The sequence below is a fragment of the Carassius gibelio genome, chromosome B1, assembly GCF_023724105.1.
Source record: "Carassius gibelio isolate Cgi1373 ecotype wild population from Czech Republic chromosome B1, carGib1.2-hapl.c, whole genome shotgun sequence".
Classification (NCBI taxonomy): domain Eukaryota; kingdom Metazoa; phylum Chordata; class Actinopteri; order Cypriniformes; family Cyprinidae; genus Carassius; species Carassius gibelio.
Genome location: NC_068396.1, coordinates 25,173,080 through 25,200,547, shown reverse-complemented (window position 1 = coordinate 25,200,547; position 27,468 = coordinate 25,173,080). Strand labels below are relative to the sequence as shown.

The 27,468-nt window shown below is 36.3% G+C and overlaps 2 protein-coding genes across 5 annotated transcripts; one reads left to right on the top strand and one right to left on the bottom strand.

Moving 5' to 3' along the window:
* Nucleotides 1–6: 6 nt before the first annotated feature.
* Nucleotides 7–16,728, bottom strand: tcirg1a (T cell immune regulator 1, ATPase H+ transporting V0 subunit a3a). Of its 4 annotated transcripts, none has more exons than XM_052547193.1 (22): nucleotides 16,586–16,728; nucleotides 10,921–11,153; nucleotides 9,779–10,784; nucleotides 8,270–8,348; nucleotides 7,935–8,083; nucleotides 7,741–7,836; nucleotides 7,602–7,663; nucleotides 6,884–7,010; nucleotides 6,722–6,804; nucleotides 6,548–6,641; nucleotides 5,238–5,450; nucleotides 4,935–5,085; nucleotides 4,670–4,809; nucleotides 4,343–4,500; nucleotides 2,951–3,041; nucleotides 2,746–2,864; nucleotides 2,446–2,659; nucleotides 2,261–2,368; nucleotides 1,366–1,458; nucleotides 1,100–1,220; nucleotides 674–845; nucleotides 7–410 (listed from the first exon to the last, which is right to left on the bottom strand). In XM_052547193.1, the coding sequence occupies exons 3-22, from the start codon at nucleotides 9,893–9,895 to the stop codon at nucleotides 326–328; spliced, it is 2,472 nt and encodes an 823-aa protein (XP_052403153.1). In that variant the 5' UTR covers nucleotides 9,896–10,784; nucleotides 10,921–11,153; nucleotides 16,586–16,728; the 3' UTR covers nucleotides 7–325. The 4 variants fall into 4 exon arrangements, with proteins under 4 accessions (XP_052403153.1, XP_052403152.1, XP_052403154.1 ...); XM_052547192.1 differs by having other exon boundaries at nucleotides 9,779–9,901; XM_052547194.1 differs by having other exon boundaries at nucleotides 1,366–1,452; nucleotides 9,779–9,901.
* wu:fc21g02 (uncharacterized) lies at nucleotides 16,661–27,036 on the top strand. Its single transcript, XM_052547196.1, has 9 exons — nucleotides 16,661–16,791; nucleotides 22,040–22,120; nucleotides 22,283–22,579; nucleotides 22,667–22,951; nucleotides 23,749–23,960; nucleotides 24,164–24,262; nucleotides 24,834–24,959; nucleotides 25,302–25,406; nucleotides 25,735–27,036. The coding sequence occupies exons 2-9, from the start codon at nucleotides 22,078–22,080 to the stop codon at nucleotides 25,843–25,845; spliced, it is 1,278 nt and encodes a 425-aa protein (XP_052403156.1). The 5' UTR covers nucleotides 16,661–16,791; nucleotides 22,040–22,077; the 3' UTR covers nucleotides 25,846–27,036.
* Nucleotides 27,037–27,468: the final 432 nt, after the last annotated feature.

Genomic DNA, 27,468 nt, shown 5'->3' with positions numbered 1-27,468 from the left:
CTCAAGTTCTAAGATACAAAAGCCTTTATTAGTATTGTGCATGTTTTGGAATCCATACATTATGCTCAGCATTAAGATCTCTGTGCTTGGGCCTTTAATCTCCACCCATAGGGCAGCTGGACATCAAGCTCTGTCCATTGGCTGCAGTGAGGACCTTCTCTTCAAAATATCTCATTGTGTTTTCCACAAAATCAAAACACGGTGATGAGTTAATGACAGAATTTCAGAGTGAACAATCCCTCTAATAAATCATTTTTTACTACCATGGGTTGACCCATCCAGCTTTAACTTGACGTATAAAACATTTTACAGAGAATGTTTATATTTACTCCAGATGCTGAATTGATGCAAAGGAAAAAGGATTGAACTTGTATCCAGATCCGCTGTAGAATTTGTTCTGAAACTCCACCCTGCATCAAATGGGGAAAATAAATTAAAATTAAACTTTTAAAGACTTCAGTTTCTCACACACAGTACGCTTAAAACTACACATTTGGTGTAGATTGGAGAGACTAACCACTGAGTCCCCCTTTTGTCAATCACAATGTCACAATTAACTTTATTGTTTTCTGTCATTTTAATTAAGATAATAGAACTAAATCTTACTGGGACCCCCTAGTGGATCCCCAGGTTGAGAACCACTGCACAAGTTGTTTTTATGTGATTTTCTCACCAGTGCAGACGCAGAGCATGCAGGAAAGCTGACAGCCCCTCCATTACCAGCAGGACAGAGACAGTGAGGATGGCGAAGACAGAGAATATGACTGACAGAACAACAGATCCCACATAGCCTTGCCAAGAGAGGGAAATTCTCATCACCATAACCCAGAGAACCTCGGACAGCTCTAACACACACAAGCACAGGACTAATTAAGCATCCACCTTATTTTGAAATGCAGATATATTTTCTATGAATGTGTGAGACTCTCAATTCATTAGAACACTAAACATAAATAACTAGAGGAATATACAAGTGCAGTAAACACTAAATCTAGCCTCACATATTCAAGTTACAAATGGTTGAACTCACTTGTATGAAAGATTTAAGGTGGATAAGTGAACATGCAATACTCGTGGATGCTTGTGAGTGTTTGCATACGTGCATGTGCAAGGCTGAGGGCCCAAAGTCGAAGGTACGATGCGGTGTTAGAGATGCAGCCCAGGCAGTACTCTATGGTGTGGATCGCCTGGTGCATAAAAACCTCCGTGCAATCAAATTCCTGTAAAGGTTAAAAAGCATCGCATATTTCAGTAGCTCCACTATGGAAGAGTGAAAAATGACAATTGAAAAAAATGAAAATTTCTTGACTCTTCTAATGCTGAGCTTTATTTGTGAAATATGTCTTGATCTTTTCTCTTTCTCACCTGATCCTCTGTTCCTCCTCCTCCCTCTAGGTCTCCTAGTTGAGCGTTTATAGAGCTGGTGTCTGTGACTAGGGGGCGCTGCTCCTCCTGTAACTGAGATGGGGTCAACACCTTTCAACCAGACACAGTATGGCAGAGATCGCAATGCTTAATGGACAGAGTTGCTGAAAGGACACTACATTTCAGCTAAAAGAGCCACATTCCCTTATTGGTAAGGGCATCACCTGGTCACTCTGGAATATACAAATGCATTAAGCTAAAGCAGACCAACCTGCATATATAAAGGTAGATGGTTTTGAAAGAAGTGTCTTATGCTCACCAAGGCTGCATTTATTTGATTAATAAAGCAAAAACAGTAAAAACGTGAAATATTTGTACAGTTTTCTATTTTTATATATTTTTAGATTTAATTTATTCCTGCAAATCATATTTATTCATCAATGTATAGCTTATTATATTCCTGTGCACTCTTGAAATTGCCTTCATATCTCTTTTATGACAGTTTTTGCAGTGTGTTTGAAGTGAGTTGAGTCTTAAGTTTAAAATAATGAGCAAAAAATGTCAACATTATGTATAATAAATGTATTTGCAAAATCTAAATGCTTCAGAAAGTTTCAATTAAATTAAGAAAATATTTAATTCACAAAAGTTCAGTCCACTGTGTTACTTACTGAACAACACTTTGCAACGAAACAGTGGCTCATCACACCATCATATGAGCAGCATCACGTGATGTTATTTTCTTTGAAAGAATGTGTGGCTGTCCAGACAAAGCCTGCCAGTTAGTCAAAATGGTGAAAGTTACCCTGTAGAGTCAACCCTTTTTATTGAAATAAATGCAGCCTTGGCAAGTATTAGACCCTTTTTTTTTAAGCAAAGATGGAAGCCTACTTACCGTTCTCCTGTTATTCCTGTGCCTGAAGTACAGGAAGAGTGGTCTTCCCAGTAACAACACTGGAACTGCCAGCAGAGCCAAGCACACTAATACTCTCTGCACTATCATCTGAAGACAGTGAGAAGACATCAATGCATTAGTCATCATGATAGAAATCTATAGTACAATACCAAAACATGTCTCACCTGTCCTGGATAAAGAGGTGGGTTGTCTGAGTTCTCAGAAAACAGGAACATGTCAATGAAGTGGATTAGGATGCTGGGAGCGCGGTCCGAATCCTGAGGTCCAAACGCGATCCATTTAAACACCACCATGAAGACAAGGTAGCCAAAAAGACACAGCATGAACACTAGCTCAGGAATCAACACCAGGAACATGCTGCTCACATCCCCCGAGTACCTGAGGAAACACACCATTACAATGCCAAGAGTAAATCCACAGAACAGATCCATGTAAACAACAATGAATCCTACTTTATGACTCACAGGTAGTTGAAGAAAGACAAGCAGACTCCAAAAGTCATATGGATGACTCCGATGATGACTGACATCTTCATCTTATAGGAGTTGAGGAAGGTGAGGTGGTTATTGGCAAGGCTCCAGATCTAAGGGAACAGGAAATGAGATACAGTCAAATCCAAACCTCAGAGTGAGCCAGACACAAGGGTGATTTGTTTAAAGGCCTGGTTACCGGGTCAATGCCGAACAGATATGGTCCCTGGAATACTCCAGTTACGTTCGGATCCAAAGTGAGGTACTGGTTGCTCCTCAAAGTTTCATCACTGCACAAACCCAGAAGAAATAAGGCATAAGTGAGTGTGAGTGTAAAAGGAGAACAAAGAGGCAAGCTGAAGTGACGGATAAGTGACTTCTTTTACAGAGTATAGGTGTGTTCACATGAGCTTCCACTGTCTGTTGTCAAAAGTGTAGTGAGGTATGAAGCGCAGCTCACACACAAACCTAGCAACTGTCTGTTGGTCATCACAGCAAATCTACTTGTCCAGCTTGTTAAACCTGTTACTAACAATTGCACAGATTCCTATTCAGATTAGTATAAAAGGGCAGCCTAATGGTTGAAGAGTCAGAGTGCAACAGAAAAATGGCTGCCCACTGCTCCAGATGTTTGTTTAGTGTGTGTGTGTGTGTGTGTGTGTGTGTGTGTGTGTGTGTGTGTGTGTGTGTGTGTTCAATAATCACTGCTTTGTGTATGCACTTAAATGGGTGAAATGCTTTTTTATCTGTCAAACAATGAGCACGTTTACATGCAAACCAGGAAACTGATAACCCATAAATATCAGCTTATTTATAGAACCAGCTTTCCCCGTTTATATGCACATCAGTAACCTGACCATGGGAAGTAAGCCGTGTTTACATTTTCCTGTAGTGACGTCAAAATATAGTCATTTGCATATCTGACTCTGAGTATTCCAAACACTTTATGTTGTTAAATTAAGCTTGCAACATTTAAACTTGTGTTGGGAAACTTAAGCTCATATATTACCCTCTCATGCAGTTATAAATTCAGCATTTTGACTGAACCACTTCTACTTCTGCAATCTGCACACATTTTTTTATCATTTTCTGAGTCATGAAATAGTCTGCTTTTGTGATACATTCCTTTGTTTCTTTACTGCAAGACGTATGATTGGTCTAGATGCACTAATGACGTCTTTCCAAACCCATAAGACTTTAGTTCATCTTCAATTTCATCCCTCCATTTGAAGTCTGCGCAACCAAAACGATGCTTCAAAAAGTTAATTAAAGACATTGTAAAAGTAATTCATATCAACTGAGTGGTTTAATCTAAGCCTTATAAAGAACTATGGTCAAATTTAATTTAGTATTTTATTCACATAAACATTGACCTTCATGTCTTAATGCTCTTAATACCTTTATGAACTTTTTAAAGCAATAAAGTTTTGCTTGCATGGACCAATCTCTCAGGTTTCATTAAATATGTCTTCATTTAAAACTCTTAAGGGTTTGGAATGACATGAGGGGGAATCACTGAATGTTCATTTTTTAGGCGTTAAAATCTACCTAATGGTTAATCTTTGCCTTGGATGTAATAGTGTGCAGTTACCTCCAGTTGTAGTGTTGCATCATGGGTTTGAGATGCCAGCCAGAAGAAAGAGGACTGAGTCCTTTACTGAAGCACTCATTATAAACAGCCCCAGTATAGATGGAGAACAACCCCATCAGAAGGATCAGATATCTCCCACTAAACAGCATACGCCAAATCTAAAAGAAAGTATACAATTCTGTACAAACCTGAAGTGCATTCCAGAAATTAATGGAGACAAAAAGTTTTGGTAATGAATGCAATAAATGCAGTTCTTTTAAACTTTATATTCATCAATAAACTCCTGACAAAATGTAAGCAGAAATTAGGATAGAAATTGAAAGAAACCTCATTAGTGTTATTCCTCATCTTAGGGTCTCTTTCTTCCAGAATCATCCACAGAGCAGCCAAAGTCATGAGTAAACCGTGACCTACATCTCCAAACATCACCGCAAACAGGAAGGGAAAAGTAATGATGGTGTACACAGCTGAGAGTGAGAAGGGAACACAAACACAACATTTCCAATGATGGGTTTCCATATCTTCCGTAGGTTGTTTATCTCAAACTAAAATGACTTGTGCCTGCTTCCATGTGACTGAGTGTGAGAGTAACCAGGGTTGACCTCTCTGTAGCTGGCCACACCATAAGCATCCACAATGATCTGGAAGCTGGAAGTGAATGTGTTGGTGTCGAAGAGTGTTGGTGGAGATGTGGGTGCAGGAAGACGGTTGTAGAACGAGTCCACACTGCTACCACTCTTTCTCTAAGAATCAGAAAGGACAAAAAACAATCTATTGCAGAATTCACTGCTCCGAATCCTGCTGTAAACATGAAAATAAGTCATTTCCTGCATTTATACTAACCACACTTGACTTCTTTGTGACGTATTTTGTGTTTATTAAAGTCTTATCTCACCGTTCCTTCTATGAGAGCGCTCTGGAGCAGGGAGAGTTTGGCCACAGGACACCAGGCCTCTGCGATGAGACACTTCTCTGTGACTGAAGGGCTGCAGAGGTTGAGCACCATCTGCACAGCTTTACACTTCTGCACACGTATCTTCCACTGTGGCATGTGACACACACAGCGAGACAGCAGCTGCTGCATGTACTGCTCCGTCTGAGACAGCACCTGCAGACAGACAAGAGGAGAGTTAAATACTTTTTGTATTTCATTTTCCTTTTTATATTATTTACTATATATTCTATGCACAATTCATCATAAGTAATATCATATATTACTGTTCAAAAGTTTGGGGTCTTTTAAGGAGACATGTCTTGTGCTTACCAAGGCTGCATTTATTTAGTCAAAAATACAGTAAAAACTACAATACTGTAAAATATTCTTACAATAATTGTTTTGTATTTTAATATGTTTTAAAGTATACCTTATATATACGTATAGTTTTCAGCATCATTATTCCAGTCTTCAGTGTCACATGATCCTTCAGAATTTATTCTAATGTGCTGATTTGCTGCATTTATTATCAATGTTGAAAACTGTTAATATTAGCTGCTTAATATTTTTGTGGAAGCCCTTTTTTTAAGATTCGTTGATATATCGAAAGTCAAAAAACAGCTTGTATTTGAAGTCAAATAGTTTGTACAATGTTAATCTTAACTGTCACTTTTGAACAATTTAAGTGTCCTTGCTGAAAAATACAAAACTAAAACCATACAAACCCCAAACTTTTGAATGATAGTATGTTTTTTCCTCATTACATATCCCATCTCACTTGGAAATACATCAGATTTCAAAAGTAAAATGAGTTGCAGACTTCCCTTACGAAAGGAAAATATATTTACCAATATATTTCTTAAAATATATTGTGATATATTATTTCCCCTTTTTATTTTCTAAAATATTATATATTTGAATACATTTAATAATATATTGATGATACATATATAATATATTCCAAAATATAGAATGATTGCTGCTTTCAATATATTGCAATATATTGGAGAAAATAAATATTAAATCCCATATATAAGAATATATGCCTAATATATTACATGATATTTTCCAATATACTGCAATATATTTTTGTTTCATAAGGGTTTCTATGTTCTAGTCTTTCCTTAACGAAGTACCACTTGTTATTTTTTATTGAATGCAAAGAAATTCATACATTTAAAGTAATTAAGCAGTGCCTGAAAACTTTTTGATAGCACTGCATGGTCTTATTTCAAAAGTGAGTGTCATTGTGTAATCAACATTCCAGTCACCATTTTGATGTCTACAATCCTGCTTTCCAGCCCTTGAAGTATTCCTTCTCTCTCTTCCAAACCCTCTGGATACACAAAGGTATGTGTGTGGAAACTATGAAAAGACAGATATGTGATATCATGAAAGTGTACTATAGTAAGCTATGAGTCCATTTAACTAAGCTATAAATGTACCAATAACAGATCTTCTTCACTTTCTGCCCAATCTGCTCTCCCCAAAAAGAGATCACGAAGACAGTCCACTGAATCATCTCTCCCTGGGAACAATAAAAGCATATGTATGAGGCCAGTTTCATCAAAATGAGTTATGTGATTCAGTTAATGTAACTCTCTTACAGTGTCGGGCACTTCCAGTCTTTCCTCCATCTCCCAGAAGTCTACAATGATGTAACCACGACAGGCCCTCCACAGCAGCCTCTCGAATGCTGGAACCTTCCACGGATGGACCACGCCAGTGACAAAACTGTGCAGGAAAGATGTCAATAACATTATTAGTGTCCTGTTACATACTTGTTCACAACTAAAATGTGAAAATAATATTTCCACTTGTTGACTAAAGATGCAGTCTGTGCTTCTTTTTTCGATTTGCTGCTCTGTGGAATTGTGTGTGTGAATTTCAGTCATTTCAATAGAACTCTGTGTGATTGATAGTTTTGGTGAGGGAGAAACATTTCCTATGCAGAATTGGTTCATGTTCAAGTTGAAAGTGACTTTTTGTCTTAGTTTGGTGAATTCAAGTCACCAACCTCAGTGAAATCTGCGAGTGCTTATGTGAAATTCCCAAATGCACAGATTTCTACTACAATGCCCCAATTTTGCCCAGAAAATTTTACAGACCAATGGTTCATGTGACCACACCATAAAATTCACATTTCTGTTTCTCACTACACTCTTAAAAATAAGGTTCTTTATTTGTATTGATGGTTACATGAAGAACCTTTAACATCCATTGATATTCTTCAATGAGATTCAATATGATTCACTGAGATTCTAAACGTTCTTCATAATATTAAAATGTTCATCACATTCTCTTTTAGATGGATATTGTCCTCACCTCAAACGCATATCTTGCCTGCTATCCATTAGTGCTGTGGTCTCAAGAGTTGAAGGTGGAACCTAGAGGAACATTATAAGAAGTACTGGTAGATATCTGAGAGACATGAAGGTAAGCATGCCAAGAGCCGGATTTTTACCTGTGAGGTTGGTAGTAAAATGCTTTGCTTCAGGACCCCTCTGTACTGACTGAGCTGGGTCAGCTGGTTACGTAGACTGTCCCTGTTCCTTGATACCTACATGCAGACTGGGTCAAGATCACCACTTGCACTGCATGATATCTTTTCTGGAACACCAGATATTAATTGAGCCTGCTTCTCCTTTCTCCTCTCACCTCTCTGAGTTCTCTGGCCAGTCTCTCGCTCTCCTCCTCAATGGAGAGCAGCTCTCTAGGTTGTGGGGCTGATGGGATTGGTGTGGCTGTGGGTAAAGGCCCTTTCAGAGGCGGACAGAGAGAACGGCTGATCTCTTGCTCCAGATACTCTGAGGAATGCAGGGAGAGGATAACATGTTGAGGATGTGCGCAGTGATTATGATATGATAAGATCTGACGCACGATGAATGCCAGAGAGTGACTAAACTAAGAATGTAATACTTGCTGTAGTGGTAGCTGATCGTGGAAAGGTGTATATTGAGCGGTTACACAATAATAAGGATTTAGAGACTTACTGAAGGTTTTCTCCAGCTCCTCGCATCTTCTCACTTCTGAAACAAACTTCCTTTGAAAGGCGTTCACATTCGGGTTCAGCTGAGAAGATTGGGTTCAAGAGACAAGAGGGAAAAAGAGCAAGACAGACTGTAAATGTGATGGCAGGATATGAACACAAATTTCTATCTGTCGATGTAAGCTTGGTCGATAAGATTTTTACATTTACAAGTCTCTTATGCTCAGGTCATGTTTTTATTGTTATTATTAAAGGGGGGTGAAATGCTAGTTTTCACTCAATATCCTGTTAATCTTGAGTACCTATAGAGCAGTACTGCAATCCTTCATAACTGAAAAAAGTATTTAGTTTTATTATATTCATAAGAGAAAGATAGTCTGTACCGATTTTTCCCGAAAAGACGTGTGGGCGGAGCTAAAGACCTGGGGCTCGGACCCGGGTCTCCGATGGGAGGCGGACGCACTAACAAGGAGGCAGAGATATTTGAAGCAGTTTTACTCCCCGTCACGATCGTGACCCTTTTTCGTTGGGATTGCATCATCCTTAAGAAATAAATGATACGCAAATCCGTCATCCAACTGGGCCTTGTTTGTAAAACAAGCATCTTCGAAATACAGGGAACAAACACAAACACTTGCACTACTCCGTTGATGCTCTGTAAAAATAAACTCCATCCACTGGTCCCTTAATGCTGTTTTTTCTTTGGTAATCAGTGCAGGGTTGTCTTGCCCTGGCAACCAAAAACACTCCTCCTTTTGTGACTTTTCGCGATGCTCTCGCTCTGATCAGTGATTGTCTGTGCACAGCCTCTCTCTGCTCTGCTATACAGGAGCGCGCGCTCTTCCGGCAGAAGTGCCTTAGGACCCATATAAGGAAATTCCGCTCCATCTAACGTCACACAGAGCCATAATCGAAAAAAAACTTTCCGAAACTTGTGACAAACCGGAAGGAGTATTTTTGGAACAGAAATACTCCTTCAAACGTACAACTTAATTTTTGAAACTTTGTCCATGTTTAGCATGGGAATCCAACTCTTTAACAGTGTAAAAAACTCAGTTTGCATGAAATAGCATTTCACCCCCCCCCCCTTTAAATACAATAGAAACTGTAATATTGTACTCAGCTGTAATATATATTTATATTTTAACATGTAATTTAATATTGTCATTTTAACAGTTTCTATTTAAAATGTCATTTATTCCTGTGAAGCTGAATTGTTAGTAGTCACTACTCCAGTCTTCAGTGTCACATCGTTATAATATGCAGATTTTGCTTTCATTGTTGCTTTTTAATGTTATTGTGGATACATTATAACTGTGATACATTTCTCATGATATGTTGATGAATAGAAAGCTCAAAAGAACAGCTTTAAAAAAAAAAATCTTATCTCTCACTTTTAATCAATTTAATGTGCCCTTGCTGAACAAAAGTATTAATTTAAAAAAAATTATAATAATAATAATAATCTTACTGACCCCAAGCTTCTGAAAAGTAGTGTATACATCAAACTCACGTCTCTGAATTCAACTAAGCCCAGCTCCCCAAGCTCACTGACGCAGTTGTAAGCTGAACCTGCCTGGAGAAAGAGCTGGACCAGACACATCTCCTCACTTCGGAAGAGGCATCCCATGATAGCCTGAAATATAATGTGTTCAGATATCAGACCTCAACAAATAAACAGTACACTGTAAACATGAAAGCAACTGAAAGATCAGAATATCCATACATCATGCAAACTGAAGAACAAGTGATAAGTGTGCTTATTTGTTGCATTTCTTTGTGCTTATTAATGTTGTTTACATCGTTTGTCAATAATGAAACTAAAGGTCATTATTGTGCAGAGTGGATATTTATCTAATAGGGTAGCTTGTGTTTCTCTCTCTCTCTCTCTCTCTCATTTTCACGCATAAGGGTTTGTGCACTGATCGGTTGCATGTGATGGTGGTTAGTTGGTAATCTAATAGAGATTTCACAGGGGATTCTTTCACCCAAGCTCATGTGATGAAAAAGATCATGAAAGAGAAAAAGAATCTCAATTAGATTCATCTGAATCCCATTTGAGCTAAGGCATATCTTATCTTTTATAAACTCTATAAATAAGAAAAATAGCGGAATTACGTATGACATTATTTGGGAATCAAATTGTAAACATTAAATGCTATAAACTATGAAAGCTCTTAAAGATTTTAGCAGTGAAAGATAACTTATTAAAACAGTTACACCTTTATAAACAGTAATTAGCCTATAAATGTAAGCTAACACTGATACAGCGGTATTGAGGCAAAGGAATTTTCTCGCATTTACCAAAAGCTATTCAAAGAGACATATTGTTGTCTTTCAGCACAGTGCATGATAAAATCAATTCTATTTCTCATTTTACATATTTAATGAAAATGTGGAATAATGGGAATTGATGGAGTCTGTCGAAAAGCACTTAGCCTGTTAATAACAGCAGTGTCCCGTCACTGCAGAAGCGTGGCGTAGCAACATAAAAGACGAGCGACAGACATGGGACATCGCTGTAACGGAAAAAACGCGATTCAGTTGCTTCTGAATCACCTTTTTAATGTAAACGGTATAAATAGAATTTGTTTCAATGAATGCTTTCTAAATAAATTGGATTCAAATGCGCATTAAACTGCATGCCGGTCTTACCGTATATGAGAGATGGATAGATCCAAGGTGATCGTGGTGGAAACTGATTATCCACAATTTGATCTCATGGTTGGTTGTATTGAGAAGCTGTGCGATGTAAACAGCGGGTCTTTGAGCTCATGGCCTCTCATTACTCCAGCTCCAGTCATTGCCATGTGATTCAGCCACTGAATTAGACCTGCTACAGCACACTGAATTAGAGCCAAGAGCTTCGAATAACACGCTTTCAATCTCTGCAGAGGAAATATATATTAATGGCAGTTAAATGGTGAAAGTATGTATTTGACAATTTCTAGTAACTAAATTAATATTGAAATGAATAGATTTGACAAATGTCAATGCATTTACAAGAGAAGCAAACCTCTTTTAATACAACTTCAATACAATTAGAAAATTATAATTAATGAAAACAATTTATATATATATTGGTTTCATTAATTATAATTTTCTACTTGTATTGAAGTGGTATATATATATATATATATATATATATATATATATATATATATATATATATATATATATATATATATATACACACACGTTTACATATATATATATATATATACATATAAATACATACATATATATATATATTAGGGATGGGCATTCGATTAAATTTTCTTAGTCGATCGTCGGGAGAATTAACGATCGACTATCGATTAATCATTAATATTTTTATAATTATTTAATTTTTATAATAAAAAAATGCAATGAATACAAAAATACAGCGTGTTTTTCCTCGGTGAGACCTTTATTACAAGATCAACTTGTGGCAGACAGTTAAACTACGTTCAGGCAAACCGAACATATATCCGCGTGCATATGCAGTGCTCTAAAGCAGCGGAACCTGCAGCTGCTAGCAGGCGTTCTTAACCCTTTCGAGTCGATTAACGCATATATGCGTTTTGAGTCTGAATAAAGTGCTTCATTCTTTTTTCTGAGGAAATCCATTTCTCAAATCATCAACCACATCACATCTTTTTGGGGTGAATTATGTCTTAGTCCTCTCATCGCGAAGCAAACAGTAAAATAAAATAAAAACTTGAAGAACAGTCTCGCTGCCTTTTCTTCTGTGTGGGCGTATTCAAGCGCGCGCTTCAGTTTGAATCTGAATAGCGCGTTCAGCGCGGGGGCGTGGTCACATTAAATATAATGAAGGAAGATATGAAAAACAGACATTGCGTTGTTTTCATATGGATTACTTTATCTCAGAATATTTGTTTTTCGGAAGCACTTGTTTAGTTTAAAAGTAGACATTCCAGGCTTTCTATAGATATCTCTCTCATGTCTCTTCGTTGAGTATTCACGGAGTTACGGTTCATTTTAATGAAATGTTTGTACATGACGACCAGCGGAGACAAAGACTGTAGACAGAGCCTCATGAAAATTTGCCGGGATGCACAGGTACATCATTTGAGCCGTGGCCGTGTTGTACTTAAACACGGTATCGCAATGTTTGCAGTTAACTAGTTCGCTTTTTAAATCAAAATGGTCCCACGCCACACTTCGCCGTGACATCTTCATGATTATTCTTTGAAATCAAAACGGAAGATCACAGATAATCGAGTAGGGTGTCAAATATTGCCCCATGGTGGTAAAATATTTAATTGCTGCCACACAGTGAAATTCATTTAATTGCTTGAAGACTCGCACTACGCAACGCAACCTGCATTAGATTAAAAAAAATGCTTTAGATTAATCGATAACAAATTAACATGATCGAGGAAAATCTTAACGATCAATTATCGATCGTCGATTAATCATGCCCATCCCTAATATATATATATATATATATATATATATATATATATATATATATATATATATATATATATATATATATATACACACACACACAGTCCCCTCCATAAGTATTGGAACAGTAAAGACAAACTTGTTCTGTTTGTTTTGGAACCAAGAAATCTGTAAATATGATTACAAGATGAATATGAGACAAAACTACAAAATGTTAAATTTTATTATTGGATGATTCAGCACAAAGATGTTTTACCAGCTAAGAAGAAGAAGTTTCATCTCCCTATCTGATGTGAGCATAAGTATTGGAACAGTTGCCCTTTAGGTCTTTCTAAGTGTTCAGCTGTGTCTTGTTGCATTAATTCTTCAGATATTAAAAGCAGGGGATGTGTCTTATCAATTATGTCCATTGCTTCTGCATTCTAAGTCTTGCATTCGATGATGATGCACACAAACCAGGATGAAGACGAGGCAGCCAAAGAAAAGTGAGCAATTTGGATGCTAAAAGAAAAGAGGAAGTCAATTAGAACTATAGGAAAAACAAAGGGCATGGAGAAATCAAGAGTTTGGATACCACCGGTGACATCAGCAACTAATGACACCCTGTTTGGCTGAGAAAAACAACAGTACTTGATGACAGAAAATCATAAAAGCTGTGAAAATGAACACTAAAATACAAGACTGCAAAATCACCAACAACCTCCAGAAAGCTGGGGTGATGCTCTGTCAATCTACAGTCTGCAGGAGACTTTGACACAGAATTACAGAAGCTACACCGCAAGATGGAAACCTCTGATCAGCTCCAAAAATAGAAAGGCAAGATTCTTCACAAATGTTAGACCTTAGAGTTTATGGACCCATGTGACAAAGATTAACCTTTATCTAAGGGATTGGAAAGCAAAAGTTTGGAAAAAAAAGAACTGCAAATGATCATAAGCATACAAGATCATCTGTTAAGCTTGGTGGAGGTGGTGTCATGGCACGGACATGCATGGCTGTCTCTAGAACAGGACCTCTTCATTTTAATGATGACTTAATGTATGATGGCAGTAGCAGGATTTGGAAGGATACAAAATCATCTTGGGTACCAATATTCAAGAAAATGCCACCAAACTCATTAGAAAGCATTTCATATTGGATCAGGACAATGACCCAAAACACCTTGCCAGTTCAGTCAAGGACTTTATCAGGGCAAAGGAATGTAAAGTCTTAGATTGCCCAAATCAATCTCCAGATTTAAATTTTATTGAACATTAATTTCACTAGCTGAAGAGGAGACTTAAGACAGAAACTCCCCAAAACAAGCAACAGTTGGAATTGGCTGCATTAAACGCTGGGGAAAAGCATTTCAAAGTATAAGAAAAGGAGTCTATGGGGTTGCAGACTCACTGCTATGATTGCATGCAAGGAATCTGCAACTAAATATTAGCTTTTAATCTTTTACATCTGCCTTAAATTCAACTTTTCCAATACTTATGCTCACATCAAAGAGTGGAATGAACTCTAAAAGTTCTTGTTCTTTTAATCATATTTGCAAAGGACTCCACAACAGAGAAAGCAATTTTGCCTTTACTCTTCCAATAATAATGGAGGCACTGTGTGTGTGTGTGTGTGTGTGTGTGTATATATATATATATATATATATATATATATATAATAATTTAAATCGAAATGGTTTACTTTGATGTGGTTTGATATCTTGCATTTATGCAATGGTAAATGCAAGATATCAAACCACATCAAAGTAAACCATTTCGATTTACATTATTAGCTCTTAGGCACAGTATTTTATTTTTCTATTTTGGAAAAATCAATGGAAAGAAAATATTTAAATATTATTAATAATATATAATTATAATATATTTAAATGTATAAAATGTGTCTAAAATACATAAATACTCTTTAGTTTTCATTCACTCAGAATGGTACGTTAATTCTAACAGACCCAATTCAGTAAAAACAATGAGAGAATGGCATAGAAATAAAATCAGTAAAGTATGGACACTTTATACCATGGCCAGTTCCATGCTCTCAAAAAATAAAGGTAATGGGCAGAGTGACCGGAAAGCTGGCTACACTGGTATGATCTTTTAAATTCCAGATGTTCATCTGACAGTCAGCATACGCAAGTGCCAAAGATAAGATGATTATGGAAGTGAGCAGACTACAAGAGTGAAGAGCAGAAGTAACAGAAGCACAAGTTTTCATTTTCAAACCAAATTCAGGAGCAAAAACGGCCTGTTTCATTCCGGGAATAACAAACAATAAATATCTAAAACAAACGGATGAATTAATTAATTAATGAATGAATGAAATACTTTTATTTTTATCTCAGTTACCAGTTTATATCTCTCAATTATGCCTTTCTTTCATTTCAGAATTTATATTCCTCAACATTCGGAATTTGCATCTCACAATTCAACATTTAAAATTTGCATCTCACAATTATTTTGTGAGTTTAAATTTGACAAATCGGATTTTCTGTTGCCCCATAAAAAAAAAAAAAAAAAAAAAAATGAAAGCTTTCAGAATTGCGGAATGTTAACAAGATGAGAACTCCCAATTGTTGCAATAACTTTTATTTTTATTTTTTATTTTTTTAATCCTATGGCAGAAACAAGCTTCCATACAACATCTCTTTATCAGGTATCTTTATGAAGACAATTGGAGCTATAGCATAAATGTCCTTAGAAATTTGTATTTCAACAAGGCATATGAAACCCTCCCTGAAAGTACATATGAGCATAAGCATTGATCTGAGGCAGTTGCATGCTGGGAGTGGTGGGGTCCTCTAGCCCATAGACAGTAAAAGAAGCCTAGCCACGCCTCTGTTATCTATCCTTTCGGTTTGTTTATGCAGACTACCCAGCTTGTATTTGTGTGGTCTTCTGTTAGGGCTTGTCTGTGAATGTTTATGAATGGAGAGCTGCTACAGAACTATAAAAGGAACATCTGAAGACTGGAGCACTAACATAAATAAATGGTCCAATCTCAGGCTCCTCTATATTTGGGAATAAGAATATGGTTTGATGAATAAAATTAACACATTGGTGTGAAGTCTCTAAAAAATATTCATTTTAAAATGACTAAATAAACTTATAATTCTTGTGTTAAAGGCATAGTGTTAAAGGAAGGCTATCGGCTATAGGGCTTGGGCACCGCGTTGCATTCTGGGACGTGGCGGTCCTGCTGGCAGCCTCTCGAATGTAAACATACAGCAATTCGAACGAGAAGAAGCAGAGTTTTGAGAAAGAGAGAAGATGGTAAAATCGCAAAAAGGTTGTGGGATTTAAAGGGATACACAAAATAGGGATGTCAGGGACCGTTATGTGCACAAAATCGGCAACATTAACAGTTTGGATCCATAAGAAATTCCCAACAAATAGTGGAGTACCAACGGAGACTGTCAGCAGAGGGATAGCAACAAAAAGATGAATGTTGAAATTTCCCGTATTTTGGATGAGTAACCCGAGAAATTTCCCTTATTTTCAATGTTAACTTAAGCTATATAAATTGATATTCAGATGTTATGGTCTCCGTGGTTGCGCCTCCAAGCAGGAAAGCGTTGTAAAGTTAATCCATTCTCATTTTGTTTTCCCCATGTCGATTATGTGTTGCGCTATTACACCCCACAATACAGCAGCGGTTTACCATGGTTGAAATTGATTTTTAATTAATCAAATTAAGACACACGGATGAGAGGGAGTATGTCTAAACACTGCACAGTAGTCTGAGTAGCAGTAAAGGAGGCTGTCAACGTGGTGGCCACGCCAAGTAATGACGTCACGACGCCCAAGCCCTATTATTTACTTGAAGTTCCAAAAATATTCTAAAGCTTATTCAGCGTTCCAAAATATATTTTCTTCTGAAATACTCAGTCCAAGCCATCACAGACATAAACACTTACAACAGTATCAATCGTCCATTCTGTCCAAGTTGGTAGGGACAAAAGGAGCGGAATGTGCCCAGGGCGGTTTGTCCGCACGACAGCAGAGGGGCTGAGTTAACTCCACCAGACTACCACAAGACACTCCTACCGACACTAATTTATAGCTAGGATGCACGCATACATCCTACATTTACAACGGAAACAGCCATCATATTAATGAAACTGTGAGTATGCTATGATTTTTTGGGGAAGAATCATCTTTGTTAAATTTGCGAAAACAACCTAACGCTAGCATTACATTCAACAGCTTCCTTATGCAAAGTCGTGTTTCTGTAAACGTTGTTGTTTTAAATTCTAATACACCTGTTCCACTTCGCTTTACAACAAAATTAATTAACGTTAGGCTATAATAATCCACATGCATTAGACGCGTGAGTGTTTTTTTACTCATAGTCACCCTCCTATTTTTAACAGCGCCTAAGATGACTATATTTGTCAGACATTGCGTTAGTTGTTGCTAACATTTCCGAAGCATTGTTTAGATGAAGCCAAAACCTTAACAGCTCAGACTTGCGTCCCATACACGAGTAAACGTATATAACGTAGCGTAATTGTTTGATTTGATAACCTGTTCTTGTTGTTGTTGTTTGATCGTCCATTTATTGGGCTTCTCGGCATAACTTAATCTAATTATTTCGTGCATTCGCGCGTAACATAATGATGTCACTAAAGACCCAATCATTTAATCTAACGCCCTTCAGGAAAGTAGTCCTACAATGACATTACCGCCATTAGTGAGGGCGTTTCGTTTTACTTAAAAACATCCTCAGTGCAGGCTATGTAATTAATATGTATGGAAAGCCGATTTAACATTTAGTCTTTAAACCGTATCTATTTTCATGCTACGAGTACTTTTTTTTTTTAGATAGCCTACTAAAAAAACGGTAAGGGTAGGGTTAAGGTTAGGATAAAGGTTCTTTTCCATGAAGTAGCCTACTAGTACATTTAGTTCATTTATTCACTAATTTATTTATTTATTGAGCTACTGTGCTTATTCTTTAGGTACTAGTGCTTATTTTTTAGGTACTAGTGTCTTTTGTAAAGTTACTAGTACTTATTCATTAGCTACTAGTTCTTATTTATTAAATGGTACTTTAACATTACCGTCTTCAGCCGCGAGAGGGCGCTCTATGCTGCCAGAGATGGTGCTCAGCGCTCCTGTAGTCTACACCGAGCAGCATAGAGCGCCCTCTCGCGGCTGAAGACGGTAATGTTTTCTCTTGGTCTTTGGTTCTAAATAAATGCAATTTATAGTCCAGTGCGACTTATATATGTTGTTTTCCTCGTCATGACGTATTTTTGGACTGATGTGACTTATACTTAGGTGCGACTTATAGTCCGAAAAATACAGTATATATTATTTTCCTTTTTTTCCTCCAGTAAAAACAATACATATCATATCAGGGCTGTACATTAAATGTTTTGGATATAGCCCTGGCACTACAAACAATGAATGTTTTTACATTAATGTTCAGTACAGTGCACACAAAATCCAAATCTTATGGTTTTCAGACAAACATTTATGTGGAAAAAAGGCCCAAAATTATCAATTAAAATAATAATAGTAATAAACAGGTTTGCTGTTCTTGTAGGGCTGCAAAATTTAGTCAAAAATGCAGTTTTTATCAATATAACTAACAATGATTATAGTTAATATTTCTAAATAAAAACATTAAAATATGGAATATTACTTTTCCAATAACATTATTTTACTATACAAAACTGTGTATTTAATAATAAACATAAAAATAAATATAGTTACAAGTAAAATAAAAAAAAATCACACTTCTTTAAATTGGAGAAAAACATATTAGCAAATGTTTACCTCAAAGTTTTTCATTATTTTAGCTATTTTTACCCAAATAAGGGTTTTGTGAGCAATAATGAGTACTCAGTTGTATTATCTTTTTCATTCATACTTTCATGGCCTGAGTGTGCCTTCGCACAGAAACTCCACATGTGAGACGACTCACTGATGATGTTCCAGAATTTCGCTTTTATCGACAAAAACGTTCAGCTTTAGCTGTAGATGAATAGACGTTTTACTAGTGAAACATGAAGAAAATAAACAATGACTGGTTTTATCTGTACTCTTTAAGCCATCTCTGGTATTTTTATAAGAATAACGTATAATTAAAATGCAATGCTAATCGACATAGTCTTCATTTCTGTATAAAATAAGATAAAGCGGCATACTGTCTTCCTGATTCTGAAGGTCTTTTTAAATGAAGATATCATTTAAAAAGATATTTTTAAATGAAGATATCTCCAAATGAACAGGGAGTTGTAGTCATTCTGTTATTGATATCATCTTTTCATTTCTGACTAGTAATTATTGCAATAGTGACTAGTATCTATTTAAATATTATTAGTAAGCATTAATTCGATACTAGTACTTATTTATTAGATACTGGTACTAATTAATTAGATGCTATTAATGATTTAATAGATACTAATAATTATTCATTAGGTACAAGTACTTATTTATTAGACACTAGTATCTTTTGTAATTACTTCTAGTAACAATTCTTATCTTACTAGTCAGATCTTCTTTTTTTACTTGTCTTATGTAACGACTTGTCCAAATGGCTACAGTAGAGTTTTACACTTTTTTTACACTACATTTTTTTTTTATTTTTTTTTTTACAATTTTTAAATAAGTACTAATCTCTCATAAATGTGAACTTGGTATTTAAAAATAAGTACAAGTATTTAATTAATACATACTAGTGTGTATATAATAGGTACTAGTGTATAATGAATCAGTACTATAGTAGGATCGAAAAAAACATGTACCAGTACCTAACTGTAAACAAACTTACTACTAGTAAACAAAAATGAAGTACTCGTCAATAGTTGAATATATACTAGTCAAAACGCATTGAGGAATCTCCATAGAAGTCAATGGCAAAAATGTAAAATTTGTTAACAACATAATAATTATGTCACTATTGAAATAAGTACTAGTATCTAATGAATAAGTACTAGTATCTAATTAATACATTCTAGTAACTTTACAAAAGACACTAGTACCTAAAGAATAAGCACTTGTAACTAAAGAATAATCACTAGTAGTTATTGAGTATGTAAAATACTAAATGGAAAAGATACTAGTATCTAAAACATAAGTACTAGTAACATTAAATTAGATACTAGTAGGGGTGTGACGGTTAGTATATAACCGTGAGACCGGCGGTTATAGTTGAACACCGTCATTAGAACTCTATAACCGCCAAAACCGTGTCATTAAAATATTTTTTTACAAACATTTTTTAGCAAAAATTATTTTCATTTTTTAGATAGGATCATAAGATGCGCAATATATTGGGAGACATGGTTTTTTCCACTTAATGAAGTTTTGTAAATCGTCAGACATGATATTTACCACTTCATAAAATTTTGCTTTGTAGAAAACTTTTCTTAAAAACGAATTTCGTTTTGTACAAATCTTATCTTAATTTTAATAAATGTTTCATCAACCAATTGCATGTATTTTAATAAATAAAAAGCTAATATAGCAGACAATGATAACCGTGACATGGAAGCACCAGCGCGCCGCGTTCACTTGCACTGCACTGTGAACTAGAGCACATCTCATCGGAAATGAAACTCAGCATAGGCCTATGCCTCATTAGCATTAAATATATTTGCTGCATCCTTTCTAGAACAGACAATGGCTTTTTTTTGCGGCTCACATCAGCAAAGCATTGCATCGCCATAGACCGCAAAATAATCAGCGGATGGCGGGCGGGTGCGGCTTTGAAATTTGCTCTATGATTTCCACGAAGCAGAAAACAAGGACGGAATCTCGAAATCCAGTCATGAAAATGAAAGTTGCATTTTAATCTGGACAGTCATGGAATTTGCCAAAGTTAGCATAAAATAATCAAATCAAATCTCCATATGGACCAGTATTTGTAAATGTTAAGCCGCAAAAGTTGTTTAAACTATAAATCCGTGTTCTGCGCATCTCTGTGTGAATTAATGAATGGCAGAGACGTGCAGGTTTGTTTACTACATAGACTGAAGCGCATGACGCTTGCATTAATTTCAGCATCTGAGCTTCAGAGTTCTCTCTCCATCAAGCGATCTGAACTTTTCAGTTCATCTCAATGGACGCACAGCGCACCTGTATTTGATGCTCTGTTAACTCTTTGTGAAGGCGCATGACTCACCGTCACTTTATAACTGATAGCGCTGTTTCTCACACATGCAAAGAGAGAGAGAGAGAGAGCGAGAGTCTTACCACGCTTAAACAACATGCTATATGTAAACTATTCTTTGTTGTCTTCTACTGTCAAAATAATGGAGTTCATTTAGAATTATTCATATTCATTTTCGAACAAGCAGAAGACATACCAGTTTCTCCGGTAGTGGGCGGAGCTAATGCGCAAATGGCAATGGCTTTTTTTGCAGCTCGCATCAGCAAAGCATTGCATCGGATGGCGGGCGGGTGCAGCTTTGAAATTTGCTCAAAAAACGTTGGCGCGGATGATTTGTGTTTTGTGAAGTTTTGTGACAGATCTCCTTAATAAACGGAGGTCTGAAATCTCTGCCTCTTTACCGATCAGAGCGCACACTGACACGGAGTTAACCCGCTATCTCCAAGAACAACCCCCATCCACCCCCCGACGGTTATGTTATAAACCGTCACATTTGACTCACGTCCTAACCGTCATCACCAATTCTGAAACCGGCACACCCCTAGATACTAGTAGGGTTTATAGAATAAATGTTAAAACGGCTTTCCATAAATATGCACCATATAAACTGGACTATACTTGCATGTTTTCTAATGATCGCATAAAGCATGAATTGCAGTTGAACTATGGGCAAGTGGCTTGCAGAGGAATGCTGTTATTGCGCATTTTGACGAAGTTTTGTAGATTGCCTGGGGTGGTGTAACACTTGATAACACTTGAAAAGATTAAAAACCATCCATCAGACGACAGAGGGTGTGTAATAGATGGCGTACAACAGGTTTTTCTGCAAAGGTTTGATCATGCTGATAAATTAGAGACTTTAGAAATGCATGTATCAAATATGAAATGATAGTCTGCATTAGTTTAATATCACCTAGTATTACTTTTGTTTGGATGAGCACAGAAACAAAATAATAATCAGCAGATAAGCTGAATAAGGTGTTTAGATGACCCATAATTCTGATTTATGCAGGCCTATGTCAACATGTTTTCTGTCCTGTATTCCCCCAGCTGTTGGGCTAAAGCAACCCAAATGGCTTTCTTTTACCCAGTGTTTTTAGAACGTGGAATACAAAATGTTTAGATGAACCTGAATTCTGATTAATGCAAGCATATGGCAGCTGATTTATTTTTTTTTTTTAGAAACAAGCATATTGGCTTAATCTGTTTAAGACAATGACGTTGATGTTTTAATGTAATCTGTTTTCAGAGTCTATCTGCAGTACTGATAGATCTTTTCCCAGACAGATGCTGAGAATTTGGACCCTCCTTGCAACTGCTATTTGTGCAGGTATTAAAACATTTGCTTATTAACCATACTAAACATGCACAAGAATAACAGGGCTAGTTGAATCATGTGTTCATTTAAATAAATAGGCTACACATGATGCCAACTGCCAGTTCAAAAGTACTCCTGCTTATCTGGCCACTCTAAAGAAAATTTCTCCCTCAGTGCCAGTCTCTGCAATATCTCAGAGGCTTATAATCCATGGCAATCAGTTGACTCTGGATCTTCCTGAGAGGACAAAGAGGTTGGAGTTTGTTAGTGCTGATGAGATTGAAGCATATACTATCTGGGAACACAAAACCTTTTCTTTCCTGCCAAGTAAACCCAGTAAAGGCGAAGTGAGCAGCTCAAATAAGGACTGGAAGTTCAGAATCAGACATGTTACGTTTGACGATGAGGGAAGCTACACCTTGTACAATTACTTTGATTCAACCATCTCCAGTTATATAGTGAAGGTCAAGAGTGAGTAGTAATTGAAACCTCTTTCTCAGAATAATATCTCTGTGACTGCCCACTTATCCTCACTATCTGTCCTTCTCTCCTTCACAGCCAGCAGAGAGATCATTGATCGTATCGCAGGTGAAACTCTGAGCATATCTCTGGCAGGACTCAAGCAGAGTGATGCCACACTGCACTTTCACAGCAATTATTCATCTCTCCTCCTGGTGGAGAATGGAGTTCCTGTGGGACGGGACCACCCAGACTACTTAAACCGACTTAAAGTGAACCGCGAAACCATTCAGATTCTCAATGTAAATGTATCAGATTTAGGAAGATATGAGCTTACTGATCTCAAAGGAAGACTTGTCTCAAACAATACAATGATACTAGTGGGTAAGAAAATACAATCAAAATATTATAATTTTTTTTTAAATGACAGTTTAAATTGATCCAAATGCATTTGTAATGTTACAAAGCATTTCTATTTGTCGTAACAGCTGTGATCTGTATGTTAATGAAGTTCTGACATCCCATTTTCTGAGAAGGTTTTCAGTGTCCCACACCCGCTTCCGTTCTACAATTGGTCACCATTTGCTCAGGATATGATCATTCTAATAGCGCAGAAACAACATAACTGTTGACTTTAATATTCTCTATCATAATTAATCAATTTTGGGAAATGAGCATGATCAAACATCTATTGTGAAGTGGAATCTGGGTCGGGCCAGACTGTGGTTTCTTACATATTTCAGATAAATAAATCATGTTCTGTCTATAACAATAACAATAAGAAATGTTTCTTGAGCATCAAATCAACATATTAGAATGATTTCAGAAATCCATGTGACAATGAAGACTGTTGTAATTCCTGCTAAAAATTTCACTTTGCCATCACAAAATAAATTACATTTTAAAATGTATTAAAATAAAAATAAAAAAATATATATTTTACGATATAACTGTTTTTACAGTATTTTTCATAAAGAAATGCAGCCTTGGTGAGCATAAGAGACAGCTTGCAAAACAATAAAAAAATCTTACTGACCCTAAATGTTTGAATGGTAGTGTATTTTCAAATAAAAGGTTTGCATGTATACGATTATCTGATTTTATTATAGAGAATTGGGTTTCATGCATTACTACATCTCTTAATGTCTGTTCTTCTCTCATCTCTCCAAATATCCTTGTAGATCAACATGACTATGCCCCTAATAAAGGTCTAATAGCTCTACTGCTGCTTGGGATTCCTGGAGGAATCTGCTTCTGCTGCAGAAAGAGAATCTGCAAAAGGTGCCGGACATCGAAATCATACACACAAACAAGGCAGTTCAACACCGAACCAGTGTCTATACCTTGCAGCAACATTGTGACTGTTCCTGAAGGTCCTGGAGACCCTGGCCAGGTGAAATAGGGTCTTTTTCTCTCCCTGCACTTTCCTGTCCATTCTCTACTATCCTGTAAAAAAAGACAAATAAAATCAGTAAACAACAACAACAACAAAAAAACACTTTTGTGACAGAATCATGCTAAGCGACAAAATAATCTAGTGATTGTAGCTGGTGTACATTGTAATTACTAATAAGAGTTTGCTTTTTCTGACTAAAGGGCTACAACGCTGGTTATCCACCTCATCCAGATCAAGGTCAGATTCATTATCCTTATCCACCAGAGTCGGGTGGACACCCTGCTGTTCCTCCTAACCCTGTGAGTTCACATACACTGAGACTGACAGCAGATTCTTTTACCCAAAGTGACAAATAAGGAATGTTACAAAAAGTTCATCCTGTGGTGGCAGCAACTTTTGATACTTTTCAATACAAGTTCGATATTGTTCAAATAGCTCTAGAATAGCATAATGGGAAAATAATGCAGGGTCAGAGACCTATTCTTTTAAAAGTTTGTTCGAGTGACATGATTTTGGAATGATTTTGTCGTGTGAGTTGCTGCAAAAGATGCAAGATGCGATTAGCAACTAACAAAGGCATTCATCTAATGCATGTTTACATAGAAAAAGTATGTAAAAGCAAGCAGTGGAATGCAAAAACAAGTTCTGTCTGTGTGCACGGTGCCTAAGACCAGCATGAATTGTGGTTTGGTTTTTACCTGGTGCACAGCCTGGTGTATAGCCATGTAAAACTTAATTCCAAAATTCAGGATTTAAAAATAAATAAATAAATAAAGCAAGCAGAGCAGTGAATACATGAACCAGTAAGTTTGTGTTCATCTATTTAAAGTTAAACTGTAAAAATCAGTCTTGTGCATGTTCTGTTTTAAGGGCTTTTATCCTGAGTATGTGCCTCAAAACCCTGTCTATCCTGCTGACTTTGGACCTGGACATCCCCCTGCTCAGCCGCCTCCGTGGAATGCTCCTCCGCCCCAGTATAACCCTTCTGCACCTATGGTACATCCAAAATCTTAGGCAAATCTCTTTTGTTTTCATCCTTTGCGTTACATTTATTTCTATGTGTTTATTTCTAATGTAATGAGTAAAGATAAAAGCAATTTAAAATGCATTAATGGTTCTAAAGGGAACAACACAGGGTTGTGTTTTGTCATAACACAATTGCAGTTCTACTAATATTTGTCTTTCTATCAATTTTTAATCAACGTATTTACTTAAGTGCTTGCATTAAAATAGCCATACAAATTAATTTAGTCATTATTTATGCTTGTTTGTGTGTATATATACTTGTAAAACATGGAAGTATACATGTGTATAACATGATACTGTGTGTGTCATCAGAACTATACACCAGCAATGAACAGTGCTCCTCCTGGACCCGAACCCACAGGGATGAATATGAATTTATTGCCACCAACTGCACCTCTGCTCACACCTCAGCCTGAGGTAACACCTAATCTTTTTCTACCCTTGACAGCCTGTTTAATCATTAAAATGGTCACATTATAGTATTTATTGTTTATTGTTGCCCATGAGTAAACTTTTCTTGGGCCATATTCTAGTTTTTGCTTTTATTTCCAGTATAGTTTTTAACTGTCCAGGCCTACAGCAACAGCCTCTTCATGTGACATTTTGTCATTTTTTAAAAACAAATTGCATAAAATGTGGCACACATTGCTGAAAATGAAGGTTAAAAAAGTAAAGCTTTGTGCCTTTTGACACATTTCATATTCCCAATGTCTCTCTGTCTCACACTCTTACCTGTCTCTTCTAGTTGCAGCCGTCTGTCATGAGCAGCATTCCCACGGATATCCTTAACTCCAGTGACTCTGGTGTCCAGTTTGACATTAACAAAGGAAAGTCTTCTGGCAACAACTTCCTGTAGTTGCTCCAAAATCCTGAATAACCACTGTAAGGGATATAGAAGCAAACACTTAGCTGTTCATTAGACTCATACAAAATTCAAGCCATAAAAAGAAAAAGAAAAGTATTTGGTCTGAGAACTAATAGGACCTTAATTAAAACTACTACTTCAATATTTTATGATGAGACATTTCAGGAACACAGTCTGGCTTAAGTTAAATAGAAGGATGTTACAATAATAATTATTATTTATATATATATATATATATATATATATATATGTGACCCTGGACTACAAAACCTGTCTTAAGTCACTGGGGTATATTTTTAGCAATAGCCAAAAATCGTTGTTTGGGTCAAAATTATCTATTTTTATTTTATGCCTAAAATCATTAGCATATTAAGTAAAGATCATGTTCCATGTAGATATTTATTATCGTAAATATATAAAAACTCTTTTGATTAGTAATATACATTATATACAAGAATTCATTTGGAGAACTTTAAAGGCGATTTTCTCTATTTAGTATTTTTTTGCACCCTCTGATTCCAGATAATCAAATAGTTGTATCTTGAACAAATATTGTCCTATCCTAATAAACCATACGTCAATGGAAAGCTTATTTATTTAGAAAAATTGACACTTAAGCTTTGTGGTCAAGGGTCACATATTAACTACTGTACCTCAAATCCCTGTTAACCCTCTTTTCCAATGAAAAAAAAGCTTATTTTTTCTTATGTCTAAATGTTACTCTCTTGCTGCTCTTTAGTAGCAGTAAAAAAAAAAGCTGTTGAATCATACAAATGAAAATATATTCCATAAATGTGACACTGACACACAAATGTTTGGACATACATGTGTGTTGGGTGTGTGTGAACCACTCCACAATGATACAAATCCACCTGCTCTTTAGTTTTTAATCCCCATTAAACCAAATCAGTCTCACTAGGCCTGTCCTATTGATTCTCTACGCTAAATGACATCACATTACTTTAACCCCACCCTGTTTTGGCGGTTGTACGCTCTCCTCCATTTTTTGCATGTTTGAGCATGTATAATATCAACAATATCTGGTAAAGCAATCTGGTTGTTTTGTATTTAAGTGTTAGACTGAACATAAAAGTCCTCATTTTCTCCCAACATCTGAGTTGCTGAGGACGCAGCGGACTACTTCTATTTTTGAAGGTAATGTGCATTAAAATCTAGCTAAAACATTTATGTCAGGGCAAGTCATTTCTATGTTGTTATTGTGCTTAGCATTGTAAAACTGTGTGCGTGTGTTATCAAAGTATTTTAATTGATCAGCGCATGCTCTACTTGTATATGTTACGCCCTCTTCTGAAGACAGCTCATATGCAGCTCATTTACATTTAAAGCTTATTTAAAGTATTTTGAGCTTACATTTTATAGACACATTCTGGGGACACCAAAGACCAATATTACATCTTGTAAAAAGGAGCATAATAGGTGCGCTTTAAAGTCACATGATATTTGGACTAATAAGTATTCACTCTCTGAATGGGCTTTCACTCATTGTTGACAGACATGTCTACTGAATTAAAAACACCAAGCAATCAATACCCATAGACACACACTAGTTATGGTCTTTCTTGAAGTTCTGTTTAAAGGCGAGACTAAGTCACT

Coding starts and splice junctions, on each gene's coding strand:
- tcirg1a (XM_052547193.1), bottom strand. CDS start 9,895: ATGGGATGCCTCTTCCGAAGTGAGGAGATGTGTCTGGTCCAGCTCTTT. Junction 7,837..7,934: donor TGGCCAGAGAACTCAGAGAG/GTGAGAGGAGAA, acceptor GTCTGCATGTAG/GTATCAAGGAACAGGGACAG. Junction 7,664..7,740: donor TTTTACTACCAACCTCACAG/GTAAAAATCCGG, acceptor ATGTTCCTCTAG/GTTCCACCTTCAACTCTTGA.
- wu:fc21g02 (XM_052547196.1), top strand. CDS start 22,078: ATGCTGAGAATTTGGACCCTCCTTGCAACTGCTATTTGTGCAG. Junction 23,961..24,163: donor GTCCTGGAGACCCTGGCCAG/GTGAAATAGGGT, acceptor TTCTGACTAAAG/GGCTACAACGCTGGTTATCC. Junction 25,407..25,734: donor TGCTCACACCTCAGCCTGAG/GTAACACCTAAT, acceptor TGTCTCTTCTAG/TTGCAGCCGTCTGTCATGAG.